The sequence below is a fragment of the Prionailurus viverrinus genome, chromosome B4, assembly GCF_022837055.1.
Source record: "Prionailurus viverrinus isolate Anna chromosome B4, UM_Priviv_1.0, whole genome shotgun sequence".
Classification (NCBI taxonomy): Eukaryota; Metazoa; Chordata; class Mammalia; order Carnivora; family Felidae; genus Prionailurus; species Prionailurus viverrinus.
Window position 1 is genome coordinate 11,325,777 of NC_062567.1, and position 24,700 is coordinate 11,350,476.

The 24,700-nt window shown below is 40.2% G+C and overlaps 1 protein-coding gene across 1 annotated transcript in view; it reads right to left on the reverse strand.

Annotated features, from left to right (window-relative positions):
* The window catches only part of ITGA8 (integrin subunit alpha 8), a 206,746-nt gene that overhangs the window by 28,807 nt on the left and 153,239 nt on the right, over window positions 1-24,700 (reverse strand). The window contains exons 24-26 of the mRNA XM_047868227.1: window positions 21,130-21,210; window positions 10,690-10,795; window positions 7,561-7,719 (exon numbers count right to left, since the gene is read on the reverse strand). Coding sequence (XP_047724183.1) covers window positions 7,561-7,719; window positions 10,690-10,795; window positions 21,130-21,210 — 346 coding nt within the window. The remainder of the gene's footprint in view (window positions 1-7,560; window positions 7,720-10,689; window positions 10,796-21,129; window positions 21,211-24,700) is intronic.

The following is a 24,700-nucleotide window of genomic DNA, read 5'->3' on the forward strand; positions in this document are numbered from 1 at the left end:
GTCATCACTTACAAATACTTAGGAGTGGTCTCTCAGCAAAACACAGGACTTACTCTGAGCCAGAGAATGAACGAGACCCACAGCAGGGGCTGGTAAAACGTGCTTCTTTCTTTTAGCGATATTGTTTTACAGATAGAGGAATGTCCCTCCTAAACACCACACTGAGAATGTCTTCCAGTGACTTCCAAACCAGTGTTCTGAAGTGGCATTCCAGAAATTGTTTCAAGATACAAAACAAAAACCCAAAACACAAAACGAACCAAAACCAAACAAAAAAACAAAAAAAACAAGGGAGAAGTTATCCAAGAAACCTGTTGTAAACAACAGGTACAGCCTATTTTCTAGATGAACTTTTGGAGCCTGTTTCACAATCGATTGTGAAGCCACAGGTCATGTGTTTCCTTAATCTGAAATCCTTAGCGGTGAGGGCCTCTTAGCACCCCTGTTAGGCAGACGTTCGGTGCAGAATACAATTTGCTAAGTGCTCCGAGCAGCTGGTGGCAAACACTCAAGTATCTTCTTCAGAACAAATGTGAAAATTGCTCCTTTCTGTAATAAGGAAATGATTGTTAGTAAATACGGTTCTTTCCCCCCAGCTGCTACTCAGATTTTGACTCCAACAGGAGTTTTCTATTTTCATGACTCTTCACCAAGCTTTTCACTCTGGGCTACGTTTAAATTTATGAATTAAAGGGATACTGGATAGCTGGATTGCGCAAGACAGCTGGAAATGCAGCTTTTGAAGAACACAGTTGGGTGAGGTAAGATTAAGGGCTCTTTGAACCCAAACAAACACAACGCATGCTCTCGTCTTCTTGTTTGTGATTTGTCTTTGCACCTCAGGTAGTCCTAGTTCACAAAAGATGGTGGACTTTCTTTCATATAACTCTTCGTCTACAATTAAGTCGAAGTAGGGACAGACCATGGAGGTCAGTCTACCATGTAATTTTCCTTAAGACATAAATGTTAAGTATTTGTCAGGAGAGGAAAAAAAATCCACTTTTTTTTTTAAAACATTCTGAAAAGTTCATGCGAAGAATGACTAAAAGAATCAATTCATTCCATTGGCGATTTTGAAGCTTTTCTTAGTTGTGGGACATGTTTTTGCATTTTAAAATTTACAGGAGGACCTGAGGACCATCTTAAAGAGAAGATAAGGCAGGGGCACCTGGGTGGCTTGGTCGGTTGAGCATCTGACCTCGGCTCACGTCTTGATCTTGCCGTTCGTGAGTTCCAGCCCCGCGTCAGGCTCACTGCTGTCAGCCTGTTAGTGCAGAGCCAGTTTTGGATCCTCTGTCCCCCTCTCTCTGTCCCTCCCCCACTTGTGCTCTCTCAAAAGTAAGTAAGCATTTGAAAAAGAGAGAGAAAAGATAAGGCAAAGAGAAATTGACCCTGGAGAGTGTATTCCCTTTGGTGGCTGAAAATCGGACCTATAGGCACTGTTAAAAAGAAAAGGTGGGGCACCTGGGTGGCTCAGTTGGTTAAGTGTCCGACTTTGGCTCAGGTCATGATCTCATATTTGTGAGTCTGAACCTCACATCAGGCTCTGTGCTGACAGCTCAGAGCCCACTTCTGATCCTCTGTCTCCCTTTCTCCTCTGCCCCTGCCCTGCTCAATCTCTCTCTCTCAAAAAAAATAAACATTCAAAAAATTTTAAAAAAGTGAATGAAATAATTGTATCAAGGGGAACATGAGAGAGAGAGGAGAGAACACAAGTGGGTTGGGAGCTGTAACCAGTGTTCCTGCATTCTGAATTAATAAGAAGCAGTAAGTAAATGGAGGCAGTAATGAAGGAAAAAATTCTCTTAAGTGTAAGACACAACTGCAAATTTGCCAAGCCAAGCCACAGTCTGTGTGCTCACCGATTAAAAAAAAAAAAAGAAATAGAAAAACCAACAACTAGTTGTAGAGCTCTAATCCTTGGCAAACAGCCTCTGTGTTTCTGTGTCCACGTTTGTACTATCTGGTTGTAATTCGGGCTTCCTGTGAGAAGGATCTGGTTCCAGACAGTTGTAACCTTCTGCCTTCCAGGCTCCAAGGTCCGTGCTTTGGGCAACAGTGGCTTTCTCTCTTGTTGCCGTCACCCTAGCCCAGCCTCTGTCCCATCGTTTGTGCCTCCGGCTTCTTTCTTGCGCTGGGGCCCAGAACGTGGTGCCCTGATCTCCGTGCAGGTTGAATTCCGGCACCTCGCGTGCCCCCCGCCTCCCCGGGGTACAGTCTGACATTGCGCAGCCCTTTTGTCCAGTTCTTATACTTGGCTGTTGGTGATGAAACCTCGCCAACTTCAAAAAACATCCTTTACTCTTTATGCAACTTTGGTTCCTAAATAACGTTTGTTTTTTCAGCTACATCTTATCGAGAGATCATAGCTTGTCTGGAGGACTCCCCAAACCCCAGGATAAAGTTCACCAAAATAAGGTAACGGATAGTTTGAAATCCTTCTTTGACTGCCTTTAGAATGGCTGAGAAATGCTGTATCCAACTGTAAAAATTTATTTCAAGAAGGATCTGGAGTGAATTAGATGTAATGGATTGGTTGGGAATGCTGCAGACAGTTGAATGTTTCACAATGTTTCAGATGGTACAACGTGAAGAGACTGCCGCGCTAAAATCCTGTCTCTGGGGGCGCCTGGGTGGCTCAGTCGGTTAAGCGTCCGACTTCAGCTCGGGTCATGATCTCACTGTCCATGAGCTCGAGCCCCGCATCGGGCTCTGTGCCGACTGCTCGGAGCCTGGAGCCTGTTTCGGATTCTGTCTCCCTCTCTCTCTGCTCCTCCCCTGCTCGTGCTCTCTCTCTCAAAAAAAAAATAAATAAATAAACATTAAAACAAAATTAAAAAAAAAAAAATCCTGTCTCTGAAGCCTGGAGGCAGAACCTTCATGGCCATCTGCTCATGCTCCTAAGTTCTTAGAAGACAGAGAGATGAACTTGATGAAGTGAAACCATCATGGGAAGAACAGAAAACAAAACACAGCAACCATTTCACTGGGTGGCAGAAGTGAAAGCAGGAGTGAATGTACCCCAGGTGCTGCCCCACCCTTTGGTCCCCCTGTGCTGGGTTGTGTGGCTGACTCACTTTTCCTGAACCCCATCACCTGCACACACTCTCATTTACCTTCACACTTGGGTGTTTGAACAGCATCAACAAAGCAGGCTAAGCGAATCCCCACAAAGCCTGATATGAGGCAAGTATTTAAAAAACAACTCACAAACTTCTGGAGGCATTTGAGTGTTTCCTTGCCTGCACTCCACACCCCCCAAATTTAGTCACTGATGCTCTGTATTTGGGCGAGAACTTCTGCCCCTTGTCTCCCATGATCGTGGTGGTGACTTTCAAAGGCAGACTGCTCTTCAAACTTTGGGGACATTTGGGCCACTTGGTGGGATAATGAAACTGTACCGGTCACTGTTTGGAAGACTGAATTCTGTTCAGACCTTATCAGACTTTGAGGTTTATGTGAGGAGACTCACATTTGGAATGCGTGTTCAATTTACAGATGGGTTATATTTCAGATGATTTTAGACTAGGTGTTTGGCACTCAGAATGCATTTCTCTTTAGAAGCAATCTTTTAAATGGTGGTTCAGTTTTCAGGCCAGCCCACAAAAAAACCCTTACTTTATCTACAATATGGCTTTGATGAGTAAAACTATGTATTTTCAATAAAAAAGCCAGGAGGTTGCTATAGGAGTAATTTTTTTTTTTAAAAGCAGAAAGAAGCCATATTGTGTTAAATACATTAGTTATATTAAATGCTATAAGATTTAATTAAGCAGAAAGGAGAAATTATTTTGAAATGTTGTAGAGCGTCTGCAGGGGATATCTGGGGAATTGCAAAGGTTTTAGAGTTGGTGGTGGTAGGTACTTGGAGCGGATGGCCTAGAAAATGCTTCTAAGGAAATCTGGACAGTCTCTTTATTATCAGCACATTTCCTGAGACATTTGTGGGAGCTGCAAAGAGGCAATGAAGAAGGGAGCTACTTTCAGTAGTTAAGTTGGAAAAATGAGAATATATACAGAAGGGGGAAGTGGACAAAAAGGCGTTTGTGACCCCGAGAGAAAGGGACTTTGCTGCGGGGAAATCAGTTGAATGGTTGGAGAGGCAAACATGGTGGGGAACTTGAAAACCGTCCAGAGGATACTTGAGAAAGTTGCTGTGGGAGCTTTCCCTCTGACAGACCTGTGGCTGGCCTGGGATATTGTGGTGGCTTATCCAGTGGGGACTACAGTATCCCCAGGAAGAACTTAGAGAAAATGAACTGCTCGTAGATGCAGATGTTTTAGGAGGCACTCACTAATTATTGCTCTATTTATAAAGAAATTGTAGGAGCACGTGGGTGGCTCAGTCAGTTAAGCATCCTAGTCTTTTTTTTTTTTTAATGTTTGTTTATTTTTGAGAGATAGAGACAGAACACGAGTGGGGGAGGGGCAGAGAGGGAGGGAGACACAGAATCCGAAGCAGGCTCCAGGCTCTGAGCTGTCAGCCCAGAGCCCCATGGGGCGGGGCTCGAACTCTCGAGCTGTGAGATCATGATCTGAGCCAAAGTCGGATGCTCAACCGACTGAGCTACCCAGGTGCCCCAAGCAGCCTATTCTTGATTTTAGCTCAGGCCATGATCTCACGGTTCCTGAGATTGAGCCCCAAGTTGGGCACAGCACTGAGCATGGAGCCTGCCTGGCATTCTCTCTCTCCCTCTGTCTTTGCCCTTCCCCTGCTCAAGCTCTCTCTCTCTCTCTCTCTCTCAAAATAAATAAACTTAAAAAAAAAAAGAAATTATAGAACCGAATCATAAGAAATTTTACCTTGGTGGGCAAATGAGATTGATTGATTACTAGGATTTAATTTTTGCCTAGATGAATGTATTTTGACTGCCTGTTCCTTTTGCTACACCCACTCTTTCTCTGCTTCCTAAAGAACTAAGTTAAAAAAAGTATATTTACTTTAAAATATCTATATTATGGGGCACCTGGGTGGCGCAGTCAGTTAAGCGTCCGACTTCAGCCAGGTCACGATCTCGCGGCCCGTGAGTTCGAGCCCCGCGTCAGGCTCTGGGCTGATGGCTCAGATCCTGGAGCCTGTTTCCGATTCTGTGTCTCCCTCTCTCTCTGCCCCTCCCCCGTTCATGCTCTGTCTCTCTCTGTCCCAAAAATAAATAAATGTTGAAAAAAAATTAAAAAAAAAATAAAATATCTATATTAAAAATATAGCAATTAACTTTGATGTAAGGATCTGAAATTGATACCTAAGTTAAAAAAGTTTCCCACACCTATTCTAGATCTAATAAATAATTTGTTCTTTACTAATTTCAATTCATATTTAAGACAGAGAAAAGAATGCTTGGCTCTGTATTATCTAGGAAGAAATAAATTGCCAAGTAAGTTTATAGCAACTTCACCAAGAAATTATTTAATATCTTAAGCAGAAAATAACTTTCAGGTACTCTCAGTTTTTGATAGCTGCTAATATAAAATTTACTGATAATTAATTTTTAAAATCTATTCACTGATAAAATCCCTTTTAGACTGTCCGGGTTATACATGCTACATATAAGTAAAGGTACTTGGAGTACCTGAAATTAAAAACACTTCAGGTTTTTCCTTATTCTGAATTTTAAGAATTCATGAATTGTTATCATTTGTTATTTTGGGGAGCTATTCCTTCACCCTGTAATCAAATCTTCTTATATTCAATTTCCACAAATTGAGAGTTTTATAAAAGCATAATTAAGTTGTATTTGAAAAATTACTAGCCTTAGGTTTTTAAAAGATGTTTATTTATTTATTTTGAGAGAGAGAGCATGCTTGAGTGGGCAAGGAGCAGAGAGAGAGACAGAAGGAGAGAGAGAGAGAATCCCAAGATCCCAAGCCCCAATCAGGGCTCGATCTCACAAAGCGTGACATTATGACCTGAGCCAACATCAAGAGTCAGACGCTTAACTGACTGAGCCACGCAGGCACCCCCTAGCCTTAAAGTTTTAATCAAAGGCTATACTTTAAAGAAAATCTGTGTGGCAGGGAATGCAGGTGCACGAATCTGTCAACACTGAAGGCAAACTATCTATTGGTATTGTTCCAGTCACTGCGAATAATTGTTAAATCGCAAGAAAAAAGAATTCATAACCAACATGGGTCATATCACACAGGTTACATAAAATATACAAACATATATAAATAGTGTCATATATAAACCAAACATTACACTCGGGAGTTTAGAAACCTTCCCCATGATCACGTGCTCCAGGAATCCACCCACGACTGAAGTAGAGAACCCAGTAACTACAGCACATGAAATGTGAAAGCTTTAATTGCTTAGATGTTACACATTATTAACATTTGAAGATGTTACTTTATAGTAAGCCACTGTCCTTGAAGACATTAAAATCATCTCAATGAAGAGCCAAGAGAGAGGAAATGGAAAAAAAAAAAATCAGGGAGGCAGTATTTTAAATAATTTTGTGGAATACAAGTGGCCTTATTTATTATTTCCCCTTGAAGAAGGAGACTTTTTGCCCTATAAATCCTTTAATACTGAACCCCTTTTACTCTTCCTCTCTTGGAATAGAAGGCACGTTGGGTTGAAGAAGAAAGCCTTTCATAACTGGCCACGTCTCAGCGCCACCTGTTCGAGGAGAGGCAGACCCGCGTTCCAAATCGTTGAGTTAGTATTTCATGAAGCACCATTTCTAACAGAGACACTCTCTCCCTGAGCTACTAGACAATGTTCATTCTTAACACGAAGTTCTCTTTTGAGGATAACATCGGGTTACAAACGTTTTTTTCCCCCTCCATTCAAATGTGATATTCTCCAGCGTTGATGCTAATTATGTTCTTTTCTTCCCAGAAGAAACTTAAAGCCAGATTTGGATCTTAATGTGAATGAGATGAGCTCCTTGGACATTTGAGCTCCCAGCATGGATGTCAGGTGGGGGTTGCAGAGGGGCAGAGTTTCAGGCCCCCCTCAGGCCCTGCCTCTAAACAGACCTCCAGGTGATTGGCTATGCTTAAGAATTGGAAAAACACTGCTCTAGGCTTCTCTATAAGCTGCACTGAAGAATGGGGTCCAGAAATTTCCAGTCTGGGGGTTCTCAGGGCACTGAGATGGCCTTTGGCAAATTATCGCATTTTACTACTTGCTATTGGCAACATCTGGAGAAGCCCATTTTGGCAAAGATCCTTATATCTTTTGGCAATGTACCAAAAGGACTCCAAAAATAGCATTTGGTACGAATTCTCCAAAACACGACATGTCTACTTATGATTTTGGTTTGGTTGTGCTGCAAGTCAAACCATATGCAAAAGGTACACATTCAAATAGACTAAATAAATGACAGGTCGCCATGAGCAACAGAACCAAGAGAAATGTAAGTTTTCTAGGAGTGACAGTTTAAGTTAGGTCTGGCATTTTAGCCATAAAACAAAAAGAAAAGGCTGGACAGATTATCACTGAAAGAACTTACTCTTGCAATTATTTTGCCTTAAAAAATAAAAGCTACAGTTTTAATTTTTTTTTTCCTTACCCTAATAAACAAGCAGAACAGCTTAGTTGGACCAGGCTCCTACCTTTATATCTAGTGGGTTGATGTCAGGATTTGTTTGACACTGCAGAGGTCCGAGAGTTTGAATATGAAAAATGTAGAGGAGAAATTCATCCCGGGCAGAGAATGGCCAGCCCACCTCCAGGAGAGTGTCACTGATGGTACTCGGTCCAATATTGTGCAGCTACAAACAAGGAATACATCAAATGATGGTACAGCACAAAACAGAAAGATGAAACCAAACTCCACATACTTCATGCCCAGTCTAAAGAAGCACATATTTTTGGCTTTAATGCATCTGGGCTACGATAGTGTCTATACGAAAACAGAATCTTTATCAGCCAGAGATGCTCCGAAAACAGGTGCTGGTGCTCAGACAAGAATCTTCCATTTTATGAAGCTTTAAGGGCAGATTTCGTTAGCAAAGACCATGCAAAGACCAGGTCCGATGATGATGTTTACCTTAAATTTATATTAATTTAATCACAGTGCTAGAAATGCAATTTTAATTATGTGCTTTCAAAACCTAGTTACTCTTTCTTTACATTGAAATCTGCCGTTTTCCTGACTACCGACTTGTCAATTGTAACCATCTGTGGTGCACTGTCTTTCACCCTCTGGAAAAATGGTTATCCATCAAATGCTGAAGACCATCCAGCCTCACCACAGTTCACTGCAAGTGTGCATTTCAAAGCTGGGCTTCTTCTGTTTTAATCAGTGAATCTCAAAGAAAGGCCACATCTCATAAAGAGATGAGCATTTTAAACACATGAATCCTATACTCACAGGACACAAAAAACAGCTTGAGAAGTTCACTAAATGTATTTAAATTTCTTGTGGTTTTGAAAATTCACTTCAAAGTTAGCAGGAAACTTTTGCCCCCTTTTTTTTTTTCACAGTTCTGATCATTATACTGATCAATGAAACAATTTATAATTGGTTTTGCTTATTAGGCGGCTCACTTAGTTCACATTATCAGAGCAACATGACATCCACTGATAACAGTATATTTTGAGACATGAGAATAGCACGGAAGAAACATGTGACGATTGCTTTGTCACCATGGATTATTACCCTAAAATCTTATGATCGGTTTCTTCTAAGATTAGAAGCAGGGCTTCCCTGAGAATCACTGAGCTTGAATATGGTGGCCGACTTTAAAGTTTCACCCTTCTTAAGAAGAAACTGGTGCACACAAGTTTAATCAATTATTTGACAACATTTTTTTTTTTCTTTTCCAGCGAGGTTCTTAATCCAAGTGGCCTTGGGGACTATGTTATCCTTTTGCTATCAAGAGAGTTTAGGGCAGGGGCGCCTGGGTGGCGCAGTCGGTTAAGCGTCCGACTTCAGCCAGGCCACGATCTCGCGGTCCGTGAGTTCGAGCCCCGCGTCAGGCTCTGGGCTGATGGCTCGGAGCCTGGAGCCTGTTTCCAATTCTGTGTCTCCCTCTCTCTCTGCCCCTCCCCCGTTCATGCTCTGTCTCTCTCTGTCCCAAAAATAAATAAACGTTGAAAAAAAAAGAGAGTTTAGGGCAAAGCTTTGATCCGGCTTTGGACAGGGCTGATTCTGAACCTCAGGTTGGGCAGATGACAGAGGTTTTCGTGTTGACACTGTGCAGGAGTTGATGCTTCTTTCCCACATATGTAAACAGCTCATCAGTTTTGAAATGGCTTCATTGTTAACCTTAGAGAATGCTATTCATGTCCCTTGTAGCTTGAGATGAAAGTCACAGTCAGGATTATTAGGTCAGTGGAATGAGTTATACAGGAAACAGACAGCATTAAATAAAAAGGGACCTCAAACAGAAGACGGCTTGGAGCATCATTTTTACCAAAATTCTATTCCTGATCCTTTGACAATGAACAGGAATAACTACTCTCCACTAAGGGTATTTATTTTATTAAAAAAAAAAAAAAGAACAACTACTAAACTAGCCCTTTACTACATATTAGTTTCTAACTCTAAGAAATTTAAATGTTTCAGTAATTTTTGTAATGTTTATTTATTTTTGAGAGGCAGAGACAGACAGATCGTGAGCAGGCAAGGGGCAGAGAGAGAGGGAGACACAGAATCTGAAGCAGGCTCCAGGCTCTGAGGTGTCAGCACAGAGCCCGACGCGGGGCTCGAACTCACAGACTGAAAGATCATGACCTGAGCTGAAGTCAGGTCATTTAACTGAGCCACCCAGACTCCCCTAAGAAATTTATATGTTTCAGATGATGCGTCAACAAAGTTACTCTGTATTCACAATTTAACACTTGAAGTAGAAAAAGATCATCAGGGCTTTTTCATGAGCTGCTGGTTTCCTTCTGGAAAATATTTTTCTAATTGAGGACTATTTCAAATCTCAGAATAAGTTTTATATATATATATATATATATATATATATATGGTTATAAGTTATATATATGGGTTTTAATATATATATACATGTATGTATATATGTGTGTATATATATGTGTGTGTGTATATATACATACATATATATATACATATACATATATATATTTTGTACAATAGTGAATAATCCATAAAATTTTCCCTGTCTGGTACCTTCTGGTTGGTGACTTTCAGTTTAAGAGGTGGGTAGGTTTTAAATGTTTCTACATTTGAAAATGTAGGAAGAGGCAAAATACAGTTTAGGAAGCTAATCATTTTGATGCTTAGGCTGTCCAAACGTTAAAAGAGGAGGAATTAAGGAACATTTAAAAGAGAACAGTAGGGGCGCCTGGGTGGCTCTGTCGGTTAAGCATCTGGCTTTGGCTCAGGTCATGATCTGGTGGTGCTTGGGTTCAAGCCCCACATCAGGCTCAGCGCCTGGAGTCTACCTCAGATTGTGTCTCCCTTTCTCTGTGCCCTCCCCTGCTCATTCTCTCTCTCTCTCTCTCTCTCTCTCTCTCTCTCTCTCAAAAATAAAAAACATTAAAAAAAATCTATAATAAAAAGAGAACAGTAACAAGATAAAATAGTCTCACTACATAACGGCTCTTACCACTAAAAAGCAAGCGACTCATACAGTCCCCCGCTCCAATATGATAGCAGCATATAAAGCTCAGATCTTGGATCGGTGTCTTTCAAAATGTTACTAAAAGTTTATTTGGTAAAGAGTGTAAGAGAACACTCCCAACACAGCTTTAAGACAGACGAAAGCTACCTCATAAATATGTTCCACCACTGGTCCAACTCCCTCCTCTTTGTGGAGCTCCTCTTCTGGTTCCCAGTTAGGAACGGGCAGAACGATCTGCGGAGGGTGCGACACTCTGAAACACGGAGCGTTTTGTTAATTGCTGCTGATGACACAGGTGAAGAAGGCTTCACTAGTGGACGGTATACAAACAGCAACTGGACAAAGTGGCCCTCAATTTATTTGAACTATTGAACTATAGACTTATAGTCTATATAGACTTATAGACTATTTGAACTATAGACTTATTTGTCTATAAGGAAAAAAGTATGGAAAGTGATGTCTAGCAAAACAGCTAAAGGAACAGTAAAGGATCTAAAACATCTTCCGAAGGCTCTTAATTCCTAGTCTCTAGCTCAGAGATGGACCATTTTATAGTATCTCATCTCTTGGGCACTAGGGGGCAGAGTGGAGAGCATTCCTGAGTTGAGATGGATAATTAAACATATACACATATAAATGTATAAAGCTACCTATAGGTCCTGTGCAAGTGTATGAGTGTGTGTGTGTGTGTGTGTGTGTGTGTGTGTGTGTACAGGATATAAATGCCTGCTTCAAGCCATACCAAGAACTGGGACTTTTTTTTGTGGATAAAAATCTAGAATACCGTGTGGTGTGTTAAATAATGACTTGTGAAGAAATGTAGTTTTTAATTAAATACTTCAGAGGAGAAAAGCAGCCACTTGTGTACTCCTCCTTCTGAGATTTCTTGGGCTTTCCCCAAGGCTAGGCCCAGAGCCAAAATAAAGCCTGATGGAGTTCTAGAGTTGTCTTCTAGATAAGTGAAGGGTAAGAGACAGAGAATCACATGATTTAATCATGTAAGTAGGATATTAACTTGATACATGGATATTTCTTGCCTGCCATTTACACTTAGAAAGAGAGCACTGGGTGAATACAGTACAGTACCTGGCATTATTCTATAGTAAAAGCTGGTTACAAACCAAATTGTTATTTTTATATAAGCTTAAAAAGGTGAATTCCCAAAAGAACAATTTTTTTTTTTTTTTTAGCAATTTTTAGGTAAGGTATGTTTAAAAGAATTCCTAGACCTTGAACAGAACAGAACTGTTAAAAGCAACTCGAACAGAAAATCCGTCTTTTGGCAATCAGATGTCTTAAATGCCCTTTCAAAGGCATTAGTACTTAACACAGCCTCTAGCAACTTCAAACAGCTGTCTTTATTTTCCCCTCTGAGTAATCTCTTTCTAAAGCAGAAAGCAAAATTTACTGGGCTAAATACTGACCCAAGGGCAAGTAACTTAATTTTCTGTGTGCCCCTATTTCCTCATCTGGAAAATTATGATAAACTCTTCGGGTTGTATACCACAAATGATTGGAAAACAACTCAAATGCTCTTGGTCAAAGTTAATTTGGCTGCATTGTCTTCTGGGGGTGAGTGGAAGAAGTAAGTGTATTTTTTCAACTGACAACCCACAGAAATTCTACTAAATTATAAAACGCTTTGCTTTCATCCTTAATGGGCAACTGTTCAACAAAAAGTGCAGGGCACAGCCTTGCGGGGCTGGTACCTCAATGTTGCCCACCCTTGTATTGCTTTGTTGGTATGTGATACTCCCCCTTCTGACTTGATTTGATTAATCCATGTTCAGACCAAACTCTGGGAACTTGGCGAGGAGAAGAGTACAGAACACAGAAGGTTACTTTCATTTATCCATTGTGAGGCTCTAGGGAAAACTTTTGTTTGTTTTGTTTTGTTTTTGTTTTTGGCATAGAGAACAAGTATAGGACACGTATAGAACAAGTGTGAAAATTTTTTTCTGAAAAAGTGTGTTCTTATGATCATCAATCCTGTAAGACTGGTCATAAATGCTCCAGTATCACAGAACCATAAATACTTAGAACTTGACAGGTGCTATGGAGGCGATGTGTTCAAAACCCCTCATTTTATTTTATTTTATTTTATTTTTTATTTTTTTTAATGTTTATTTATTTTTGAGACAGAGAGAGACAGAGCATGAACGGGGGAGGGGCAGAGAGAGAGGGAGACACAGAATCGGAAACAGGCTCCAGGCTCTGAGCTGTCAGCACAGAGCCCGATGCGGGGCTCGAACTCACGGACCGCGAGATCATGACCTGAGCCGAAGTCAGACGCTCAACCGACTGAGCCACCCAGGCGCCCCCAAAACCCCTCATTTTATACATGAAAGGAAAACTGGTGTTCAGAAAAGTAGAGGTTAGTTGCAGGTGAAGACCAGAGCTCAGGTTTACTCAGTACCCTCCGTTTTATTTCCAGTATATGGTTGACCCTTGAAAAAAAAGATTTGGACTGTGAGGGTCCATTCATATGCAGATTTTTTCCATATATAAGATACAGTACTGTAAATGGTTTTTTTTCTCTTCCTTATGATTTTCTCGATGACTTTTTTTCCCTCTAGTCTACTTTATTATTAACATACAGTATATAACGCATATACAAAATATGTGTTAATCAACTGCTTAAGTTATCGGTAAGGCTTACTGTCAACAGTAGTTCAGTTTTGGGGGAATCAAAAGTTACACGTGCAGGGGGTTGGTGGTTCTAACTCTTGTGTTGTTAAGAGGTCAACTGTGTTAATGCACCAACAGGGGCCACTAAGCAGCAGTGATTTTAGCAAGGACAACTTAAACTTCCTGCCCCATTTCTGTAACAAAATCATATAGAAATCTGTAAGGAAACAAATAGTCTATTATAGGGCATGGCAGAATCATTCAAAAGGTATGGCTCACAAAATTCAGTTATCTACCCTCTAAGACTTTTTCTTTTCTTTAAAAAAAATTTTTTTTAATCTTTATTTTTGAGAGACAGAGAGAGACAAAGACAGAGCATGAGCAGGGAAGGGGCAGAGACAGACAGAGACACGGAATCCAAAGCAGGCTCCACGCTCTGAGCAGTCAGCACAGAACCCGATGTGGGGCTTGAACCTACGAGCCATTATATCATGAGCTGAGCTGAAGTCAGACACTTAACTGACTGAGCCACCCAGGTGCCCCTAAGACTTTTACAAATCTGGGGAAGCCGTGGCAAAAACAATGACTCTCTAAAGATTCCAAATAAATAAGTGAAAGGTTATTCCTGGTTTCCAAAATTATTATTTTTTTTTAAGAACGAAGAAAGAGTGTAATCAACTATTAGCCTAGGATAAACAGCCCAAACAGCCCTTACTGAATAGTGCTCACATTCTAAGATGGAGGACAGACCATTGTTCCATGGAGATGCACCAGTAATATGAAGTGTGGGGCACCAATGGTAATACTAGACATTAGGAAGGGATTAGGGAAGCAAGGAATTGGGTTTTTGATAAGTTAAAGTCTATATGCTATTGGATGTTCAAATCTGATTCTGCGGTAGTATGGTAGGGACCCTATTTTCGTAATCCTATTTTCAAACACTATTAGTCCCAAATAGCAGACTATTATTTATTGTGTGGAGCAACAGTGGCTCTGACCGCGATGGCCAGTGTCCATACAGACCATGGTTGTTCATGATGGTAGTGTCCCTTAATCAAACCCACTCAATCCTGATTATATTACAAAGGACATGATTTTATTACTCGTTGTGAGCTCAGTACATGTGGTGCTGCCTCTTGTGGCCAGATTTACTTCTTACAGACTTCAAAGCTAAATTAATCCTTTGTCCCAACAAATGACATGTAAATCTGCTGAAAGACAGTGTTGACACCATCTGGCTTTAAAATCAGTAGAACATGGGGTGCCTGCGTGGCTCAGTTGGTTGAGAGTCTGGCTTCGGCTCAGGTCATGATCTCACGGTTTGTGGGTTCGAGCCCTGCGTCAGGCTCTGTGCTGACAGCTCAGAGACTGGAGCCTGTTTGGGATTCTGTGTCTCCCTCTCTCTCTGCTCCTCCCCTGCTCATGCTCTGTCTCTCTCTCTCTCTCAAAAATAAATAAACATTAAAACAAATTATAAAAAAAATAAATAAAATCACTAGAACAGTTCTCAGTATTTTTCCCCATTAAAAGAAATCAATCCATTTGAGTTTATTTTTAAAATTATAAAAATGAAATAAGAACTGCTAGAGATAGTGGATGATAAAATATATTGGAATAAACCAACTGGCAAAAAAAAAAAAAAAGATTTTTCTGGAGACTGAGTGTGGAAGATTTTCAACACAGCGGCTGTTGGTTCCTTGAAGAATTAAACATTGGAACTAATATTTTTGCTGAGTATTTGGAATAAAGAGTTTTATTTTGCAAAATGGTTAAAAAGAACTTTATCACTACGTTAGAGAATAAACTGTGGTCAAATGCTGGACATTTATCTAGCGATTAAAAAACCTGCACCCAGATGAGAAATCCAATATTAATGACCTGCTTTGAACATTGGTAAAATGAATAGAAAATGTCCTTCTTTTTAAACTTAGAAACATTGGTGTCATCATAAATGATGGCAGAAATGCACTTGTAAATATTTGTCTTACAAATTGGATACATAAGAATAAATACAGTTATTTTACGCACTGTGCCGCCTTGGACTGAGTTATGTCTTATGGAATAAAAATAGATCCCAATTTAAAATTTGTTTTGGAATTTAAAAAGTTTCAATTTATTTTTGGTTAGCAAAACAAAGAAAAACTGAGCTTAATGAAGTAGACAACATTTCATGTATTCTAAGGTATAAATGTTAAAAGTATGTCAAAATAAGATAGTACAAAAATGCTTATTTCTTCTCTGATTTTCTTTAGTGTTTTTCTCAGACAGGGGAGTTAAATAAGAAATGCACAAAAATGAAACATCTGGATTAGCTCCAATTATCTATAAATCAAACTCACTTCCTGTGAGTCAACTCATGAATTGAGGAAGAAATCACAAAGGAAATTACAAACGCTGTGACTGAAAACCCAACATATTCACATTTTGGTATGTGCTCCAGCAATTCTTAGAGGAAAATTTACAGCACTAAATGGTTATGTAAGAAAAGAAGAGAGGTCTCCAGTCAATGATTTAATTTCTACATAGAGGAACCAGAAAAAAAGAGAAAATCGAACCCAAAGTGAGCAGAAGGAAGGAAATAATAATAACAAAAGCAAGGGCCAATGGAATAGAAAACAAACAAACAAACAAATTAAAAGAGAGGGTAAAAAAAAAGAAAGAAAAAATATGAAACCAAAATGAAACCAAAAATCTGGCTCTTTGGAAAGGTCTTTAAACTCTCGTTAGAGTGACTGGCGGCAGGGGGGGAAGCAGGGGAGTAAAAGATAAAAATTGCCAATATGGGGAATGATGAGGTCCTACATACATTAAAGGGCAAATGAGAGATTATCATGAGCCATGCATGTAACAACTTAGCTGAAACAGACAACTTCCTTGAAAGACAAACTGAATGTTTCCCCTTAAGATCAAGGTAGGATCTAAAAACAAGGCAGAGATGTCTTTTTGCACCATGTCTATTTGATCCTGCCTTGATACTCCTAGACTGTGCAGTATGAGAAGAAAAAGAAATAAAAGGCATAACTACATAGTAAACAACTTAACCTTTCCCCCAAACTGGTCTGGCCTTTGGCCTCAGCTTCTGAGAGGTAAAATCTAAGCTCTAGAAATTTTATGCCTGAGAGGAAGAAGTATCTTTGTTTTCTTGGGGGTCTTGGGTCCCACTGGATATTCTAACTATGATTTAGAGTGAGAGTTGCCCACATCAGAAAGACCAACAGTGTGATTCAGGGTGGGAGCTTGATCACATCATATCAGACAACCTGGAGACTGAGATCAATTAAGTGGTCAATGAATCGGTCATGCCTACGTAGGCAATAAAAACTGTGATTGGGGATCACAGTTGGATCCTGGGTTGGGGATACTCCATATATACTGTTATATACGAGGAAATTAACATGTGCTGACTCCATGGAGGATAACAACAGAAGCCTTGTGTCTGGTGGTACTGTCCCCAGGCTCCAACTTATACATGTCTTCCCTTGGCCAATTTTAATTTTTATCTTTTCCCCGTAATGAACTGAGCCCATGAGTATAATAGTTTTCAGTGAGTTCTGTGAGTTCTTCTATGTGGATTATCAAACCTGAGGGGGGTTTGGGGAACCATTCAAATCTGCAATTGGTGTCAGACATAAGGGTAATCTCTTGGGGCACCTGTGTGGCTCAGTCGGTTGAGCGCCGACTTCGGCTCAGGTCGTGATCTCACAGTTTGTGGGTTCGAGCCCTGTGTCGGGCTCTGTGCCGACACCTCAGAGCCTGGAGCCTGCTTCAGATTCTGTGTCTCCCTCTCTGCCCCTCCCCCACTTGCGCTTAGTCTCTCTCTCTCTCTCTCTCTCAAAAATAAACATTAAAAAAAATTTTTTTTAAAGAAGTAAGAGTAATCTCTTGTGGGTACTATTCCCTCGAACTTTGGAGTTGGCTAAACTTTTGCACATACAGATGAGATCAGTCAGGATAAAAAATAAAACTTTGTATTCACGGATGACATAGGAATGTTATAGAAAATTCTAGGAAATCAACAAACAATAAAGCTACTAGAATTTGTAAGTGACTTTAGCGACATCTCAGGATATATTGCTTGCATTTCAAGACTTATTATACATGTAGATCAATGGAACAGAATGGGAGGTCTGGAAACAGCTTCACAGATAGACAAAGGTGTCAAGCAATTCAATGGGGGAAGGATGGTCTGACAACCAATAGCATAGCAACAACTGGATATTCTTATACCAAAGTGAGCCTTGGACCTTACCTCAGATCAGATTAAAAAATAATTTAATCATAGACCAAAATGTAAAATTGCAAAACTTGTAGAAGAAAACAACAGAAAATCCTGCGACTCTGCAGAAAGCAAAGATTTTTTTTTTTTTACAAAGGACAAAAAGAGGGCAAACTATAAAATATTTAAAGTCGAGTTTCATACAACTAAAAATTTTTGCTTTTTGAACATCACTGTTAAGAAAATAACTAAGCCAAACCATAAACTGAAAGAAATATTTCAGTAAGAAAATATTTGCAGGACACATATCTGTTAGATGATTTTGCATCCAGAATATATAAGGAACTTTTACAGCTTGATAATAAGATAGACAATAATAAATGGGCAAAATTTTATTTATTTTTAAAAATTATTATTTTTTAAATTATAAGGTTGGTTTTCTTAATGTTTATTTATTTATAAATTTATATTTATTTTGAGAGAGAGAGAACGTGACTGGGGGAAGGGACAGAGAGCGGGGGAGAGAGAGAGAGAATCCCAAGCAGGCTCCGTGTTGCCAGAGAGCCTGTGAGATCATGACCTGAGCCAAAATCAAGAGCCAGATGCTCAACTGACTGAATCACCCAGGCACCCTGGGCAGAATTGTAAAAGGCACTTCAAAGAGAACCCTAATGGCAAATGAGTTGTGAACAGATGCTCAATATCACCAGTCATTAGAAAATGCTAATTAAAACTCCATGAGATTCTTCTCACATACTTATTACAATGGACAAAAATGAACAAAAAAAAAACCAAACCTCAAGCACATGCCTACAAGCTCACGGCACAGCTGGAACTCCCATCTGCCGGGGGGGGGGGGGGGGGGGGAGGGGGGGGGAACGTCAAATGAAAATGGCACAGCCACTTTGAAACACAGGTTGGCAGTTTCTTGTAAAGTTAACCATACCTTTGCCATACAACTCCACTCCATTTGTGAAAACAAATACCCCAACGAAGACCTGTATGTGAATGCCTCTAGCAGGCTTATTATTTATAGCCCCAAACTTGGAAACAACCCAAATGTTCACCAACCTGTGGATGGATGAACATTTCACGGGACTTCTGTATAATGGAATACTTCTCAGCAATAAAAAGAAACAGACCACTGATACATGTACGAACATGGGTGTTTTTTTCAAATGCATTATGCTAAGTGAAAGAAGCCAGATTCAAAAGGCTACATTCTGTAGGAGTAGATTTATATTATTTTTCTGGAAAGACAGTGACAGAAGATAGATCAAGGTTTCCAGAGCCTGGGAGTGAGGGCTGGGTCAACTACAAAGGTGCATGAGAAGCTATGTGGGGTGACAGAACTGTTTTACATTGAACGTCCTTGTGGTGTCTTAACGCTTCAAACTGAACATCTAAAAAAAAAAAGGGTGAGTTTTACTTTATATAATTTATACCTCAATAAACCTGACTTAAAAAAAGATAAACCCCATAAACTGAAAAGATATTTGCAACCTCCGTAGCTGATAAAGGATTAGTGTCTCAACTCTAGAATAGGAAAGAGGGGTGCCTGGTGGCTCAGTTGGTTAAGCATCTGATTTCAGGTCAGGTCGTAATATCACAGTTTGTGAGTCTGAGCCCTGCATCAGCTCAGAGCCTGCTTCGGGCTTGGAGCCTGTCGGCACAGAGGCCACTTCGGATCTGCTGTCCCCTTCTTGCTGTCTGCAACTCCACCGCTCACATTCTCTGTCTCTCAAAAATAAATGAATATTAAAAATAAAAATTAAAAAAAATAGAAAAGAGTTCCTATGAATATGAAAAAAAGTCTCTTAGTAGAAATGTGTCTTTAAAAATGAACAGAAATTACCCAATTTGGGAAGAATGGAGTCAGCAAATGCATGAAAAAGCTACTTGGTCTCATTTAGGAATCGGGGAACAGCAAATTGAACCTTCAGTTAGATAGTATTTCTTATCCATCAAAATGAAAAACTCCACCATTCTGTGAGTTTAGTTAACAAAGTGGAGAGTTCTTTGAATGGTAATTTGGTATAATTATTTTGAAAAAGTTTGGTACTATTTAAAAAAAAATTTTTAAATGTTTATTTTTGACAGAGAGAGAGAGACAGATCATGGGGGGGGGGGGGGGGGGAGGGGCAGAGAGAGAGGGAGACACAGAATCCGAAGCAGGCTCCAGGCTCTGAGCTGTCAGCACAGAGCCCGACGCGGGGCTCGAACTCACAGACCACGAGATCATGACCTGAGCCGAAGTTGGACGCTCGACCAACTGAGCCACCCAGGCGCCCCAAGTTTGGTACTATTTAGTAAAATTAGTGTACATTGTCTGATCCTGAAATTCTACCTCTAAACAGGTACCCTTCCCACCTTCTTCCACATGTGTACCATGAGGTATGCACAAGAAAGTCTGTAACAAAGGAAAAAGAAAAGCCCCAGTGTTCATCAAGAGTGGAATGGATGAGCAAGTATCGTGTTGCTTTACAATGTTAGAACCTACTGCAATTAAAATGAATGAACTATAGGCACCTTCCCTAGAGTGGGTGAATGTCAAAAACACTCATTTGAATGAAAAAAATCACAGAAGCATAAACAAACAAGATTTTGCGTAGCTAAGGTTCAAAGAACTCTCTCACAGGCCGCACGGCATGATCATTTATAAATATGCACCTGGAGGCAGGCTGCCTGTACTTCCATGGTACCTCCCCACTTCCTAGCTGGGTAGCCTTCAACCCCAAAATTCCCTCATCTGTACAGCAAGGATACTGGTCCACATTAAGAGGTGCCAATGGGTTGGGGTAGCACATGGAAGGATCAATCCATGTTAGGTATTCTTTTCTAATCCACTAAGTGGCACCTCACTGGTCCCAGGAGGACAGGCAGGGCTCCACCTCCCCACCTCCCCCACCCTCACAGAGGGCAGCCAGAGGCTGCAGTATCCTGGAGACAAGGGCTCTGAATGCAGTGGCCCTAGCTGCCAACATGGAGAAGTGGGAACCACTCAGGACTATGAAAAGGATAAGGGAACTGGGATTGCCAGAGCCCCAAAGACAGTTTGGCCCAGAATACCAAGTCCTAGATTGTCCTGAAGGAATAAGAATTACAATGAAATCAATGAGGTCCACATTTGTGTAAGATAAGAACTCTATCCCTCCATTTCTAATGTCTTTTCATCCCCCAGGCATGGATTTCCCAAGATAGTAGTTCTTCTAAGCCTTTTACTTGACCACTTTCCTCTCATCTCTCAACTGATTGCTTATTGGTACATTTTTCAAGGAATAGGACAAAAGGAAAAAGATATAAGACGGAGATCCCATCAACCCTCACATCTACAAGCTAGCCATTTGTTAAACTCAACATGTGGTATGGTGAGGCTAGGTTTTCATTATATTTCCAGAATAATTTTTGGAGAAGTGAGACTCTCAGGGTATCAACTGTCTGTCTATTTTATCTGGCGTCTTATCACTAGTTTTTATAGTCTGATTACTGAACTGTCAGTTTGGGGAGTAAAGTGATCTCTTGTTTTGATATCCTTCGAGTCAATTACCATACAGGGTTTACTCTAGTTTTTAATGGAAGGCTAATGAAGGGTAGAAAAGCATGAAATTTATAACCAGAGTGAATTGTGATTGCTAATGCATTAGGAAAATTCCATATAGTTTTTCCTAGTGTTTTTCATAACTCTCACATACCGGAAGCCATTATTATAGTATAACTACTACAATATCTTGATTATTACTTACCCTCTTATTTCTACTTGAGCTACAGCAGTGATGTTGATTTGCAGGCTCACAAAATTGCTGTCTGGGTTGTCCTTGTTGGAACTAAAACACAGCGACAATATGATTTCAATATATTTTCTCAGCCATGTTACAACATATGATCATAAAAAACATTCCATATATAAAAAGAATAACAAACATTACTAATACAGTCATTCAGAAAACAATGGCATATCCATTCTACGAAATCACAACCATCTGAAAGTGGAAATGCTAAGATTTTCTATGGGTAAAAATAATGTAACTTTCCATGAGGCGGCATCTTATCTGAAAACACAACAGACATCTAGGAAAGCTAATGCTTTTTTGTTTCAATGGCTAAACCAAAAAGGCAGTGAGCTGAATTCATTTTCCACCTTCTGCCTTGGACACATTCCTTAACTTCTCTGTGCATCATGTTTATTGCCCACCAAATGGGAAAGGACGGCACAGTGAACTCCTGATTCTCCATGCTAATAAAGAAGAGAACTGGCAAGAATAATCCAAGAGCAGCACATAATGGAAAAAGCGTTTGCATTTGGCTCTGGAATGCATCATACCATACATTGTTTTGGCAGCAAATTTATCTTCCTTATGGTTTATTTCTGAAGTAATATTAAAATAAGTGCACATTCACTGCATCCTCACTGGCTGACTAGGGTGGGGGGCAGGGACTGAATTAGAAGCATAGCCAATGGCAATGGCAGGAAGAAGCAAGACCCCAGGAAGTCTGGCAGCTCAGACTGATGCAATTAGGAGAGGCCATCGATGCTTCCCAGGGCATCAAGAATCTCAAGATAGAAGGTGAATGTTTAATGATGTTTCTTGGACAGTGGCAAAATTATTTTTAAGTCTGCTTTTTTTTTTTTCTCTCAAGCAAATATAATCACGTATGAAATTTAGCTTTTGAAAAATACATGTGTTGGGGCACCTGGGTGGCTCAGTTGGTTACGCCCCCGGCTCAGGTCATGATCTCGCAGTTCTCAAGTTCGAGCCCCGCGTCAGGCCCCGTGCTGACAGCTCAGAGCCTGGAGCCTGCTTCAGATTCTGTGTCTACTTCTGTCTCTGCTCCTTCCCCATTCGCACTCTGTCTCTCTCCCTCTCCAAAATAAATAATAAAAATATTTTAAAAATTAAAAAAAGATGCCCGTGTTAAGCGGGCAGTAAAGAAAATGAAACACGGTCTCATGAGAGGCTTGACCAGTAGCTGAGCTTTGAATGCAGATGTCATTTGCCTTTATTACCCTCTTGTGCTTCCACTGAAGTCACCCTCATATCCCCAAGATTATGCAGCTTTCAGCAAACAGATGTGGCCACACCACCACTGACAGGTCATGTTTATATCCAGGTCTCATTAAGAAGAGAAAGCGTCCGCTTTTCATCATCGACTTTCACACAGATTCAATGGATAATGCTTTAACACTGCAGGAGTGGTAATGGGGTATGTTCTGACTAGCTTTTGAAGCTTCCCAAATGTGGGAGCTGGAAAGGAGATGTAAAAGTCAGCTTTCAAAGGAGGAGGAGGAGACAGAATCGTCCCCGCAATGCTTTTGAAAAGCCTTGTCTGATTGTATATACTGATAAGGCCACTTAAACCACAAACACACATAAAAGATATAAACAGGCCAATGTCAGGCTCATTTCCTGCAATAGGGCATCACTACTAAGCTAGTGATGAGCCTAGGGGGACTTGTTCACCAAAGTTTGAACCCCAGTTTCCAGGCCACTTTATTATTATCACATCTGGGGAAAATCAGTTAACTAAAAAGGTTTTTGGGGTTTTTTTTTTAAGGCAGAATTCTTAATTACCAGCAAGAAGTCATTAAGTCTACTTGTTGTACATTGCATGGCTCTGAATGCATTATGGGAAACTCTTCAGTTTGGAAATTTAGGTCTCATTGTTGCACATGTTACCCAGACTTGGTTCTATTTTCTAGTTCACACTGCTTTGCAGCAGTGAATGTAAAAATGATGAAAAAAAAGTCATTTCATTTAAGCGATCCTGTAACTTCATTGTGTTTTGTTTCGACGTGGTTTAAGTAACACACTTGTCTTTACTCACAAAAAAAGCCAGCAGATGTCAAGCCCTGAAGTCATCTTTGGACAGGAGTCTAACATGAAGCTTACGGAGGCTATTTTACCATGTAATGAAAGCAATGGCAGACGTGGAGACGAAACCTGGTTGGCTAATCAAAATCATCTTCTGTCACACAGCCTTGTCACGACACTAGGTACTGCCATCAGCCAGTGGTGTCAACAAAATCTCCCGGTAAGAAAGGCACCAGGCTTGATATACAACTTAGATGCTTCCTTGACCTCTTTTCCTGGAAGGAAACCTCCTTCACTAACACCACTGCTACATTCAAACAAGCAATCCATCACCGTCCGGGATGCTGAGCTATTTATACTGTCGGTGCTAATTCTGCATGGGAATGATGGATTTCCTCTCCACAACTACGCCCCATGTCATGCACCAAGGATAAACACGTTTTTCATTTATCACTCTGATGCTATTTTCCTTTTCTTTACTGTTCCCTCTTTTCTAACATTCCCTCTGTACTCTCTGTGGTCTTTGGAATGTTAGCAAATACAATACGATGTTCATTTCACCGCTGCTGAGGAAGCAGTTTCACTGATATCACAAAAGACCTGTTTGTATGTGGGAACTGCTATCTGAGACCCGCTCTACACAGGGAGGAGAATGTTTACATGTCACATAGAGCTGCGCCATGAAGAGACCATTTAATGAAAACATTTGGTAACATGAAATATTTTAAGTTGATTAATACATAAAGCCCGTTTCTCTTTGGGTTCTGTTTGTGGAAAGGGGCATTAAAAGTGGGTAATGGCGATCAATATGGTCAAAAGCTTAAGAACTTAGACTTCAGAATATTTGGTTTAATTTACTTTTGGTTTTAGCACATCTAAATTGAACGCACACCATCCATAAATATTTATTTATGCCTTTGGAGTCTGCCAACGAGGCATGTAGATAAATGCTCACTCGTGAATACTTCACTATTTGAGTGTTAAGTATTCTCAAACATTTTTATCTTGGAAATGTCTGTTTTTGGAATTTGATGCTTTATGTATGTTCCTGTAGCCTCTCTGGTTCTTCCTTCATTTCCACATTTTTATGTTTTTTTCAGAATAATGTTAAAATAGTCATGAGTTTCTATAGCACGTAAGGATGGAATATCATCATGGTCCACTCTTTTAGACGAAGCGAGATGTTAGAAGTGTGACCGTTTCTATCTTCCATCAAATTTAGCACTTTTGTTGCTAAATTCACTGGTTGGAGGATGATCTCCAGGATGGGTCTGGGGAAGGCATTTGGAATATCAGTTGTTGTCCTTTGTCCCCAGAGTGAACTACTAGTTTCATTTATTCTGTTATCTGTAGCTGCAATCAAAAGTAAGAATGATGTGTCAAGGAATTTGCTTTGCATCTTTGTAACAGATTTTATTTCTAAATAAATGATTTCTATTTTGTGAGGATGTATCTTCATACCATTTGCGGGACTGACATCACAGACAGTGATGGTAAGAAATAG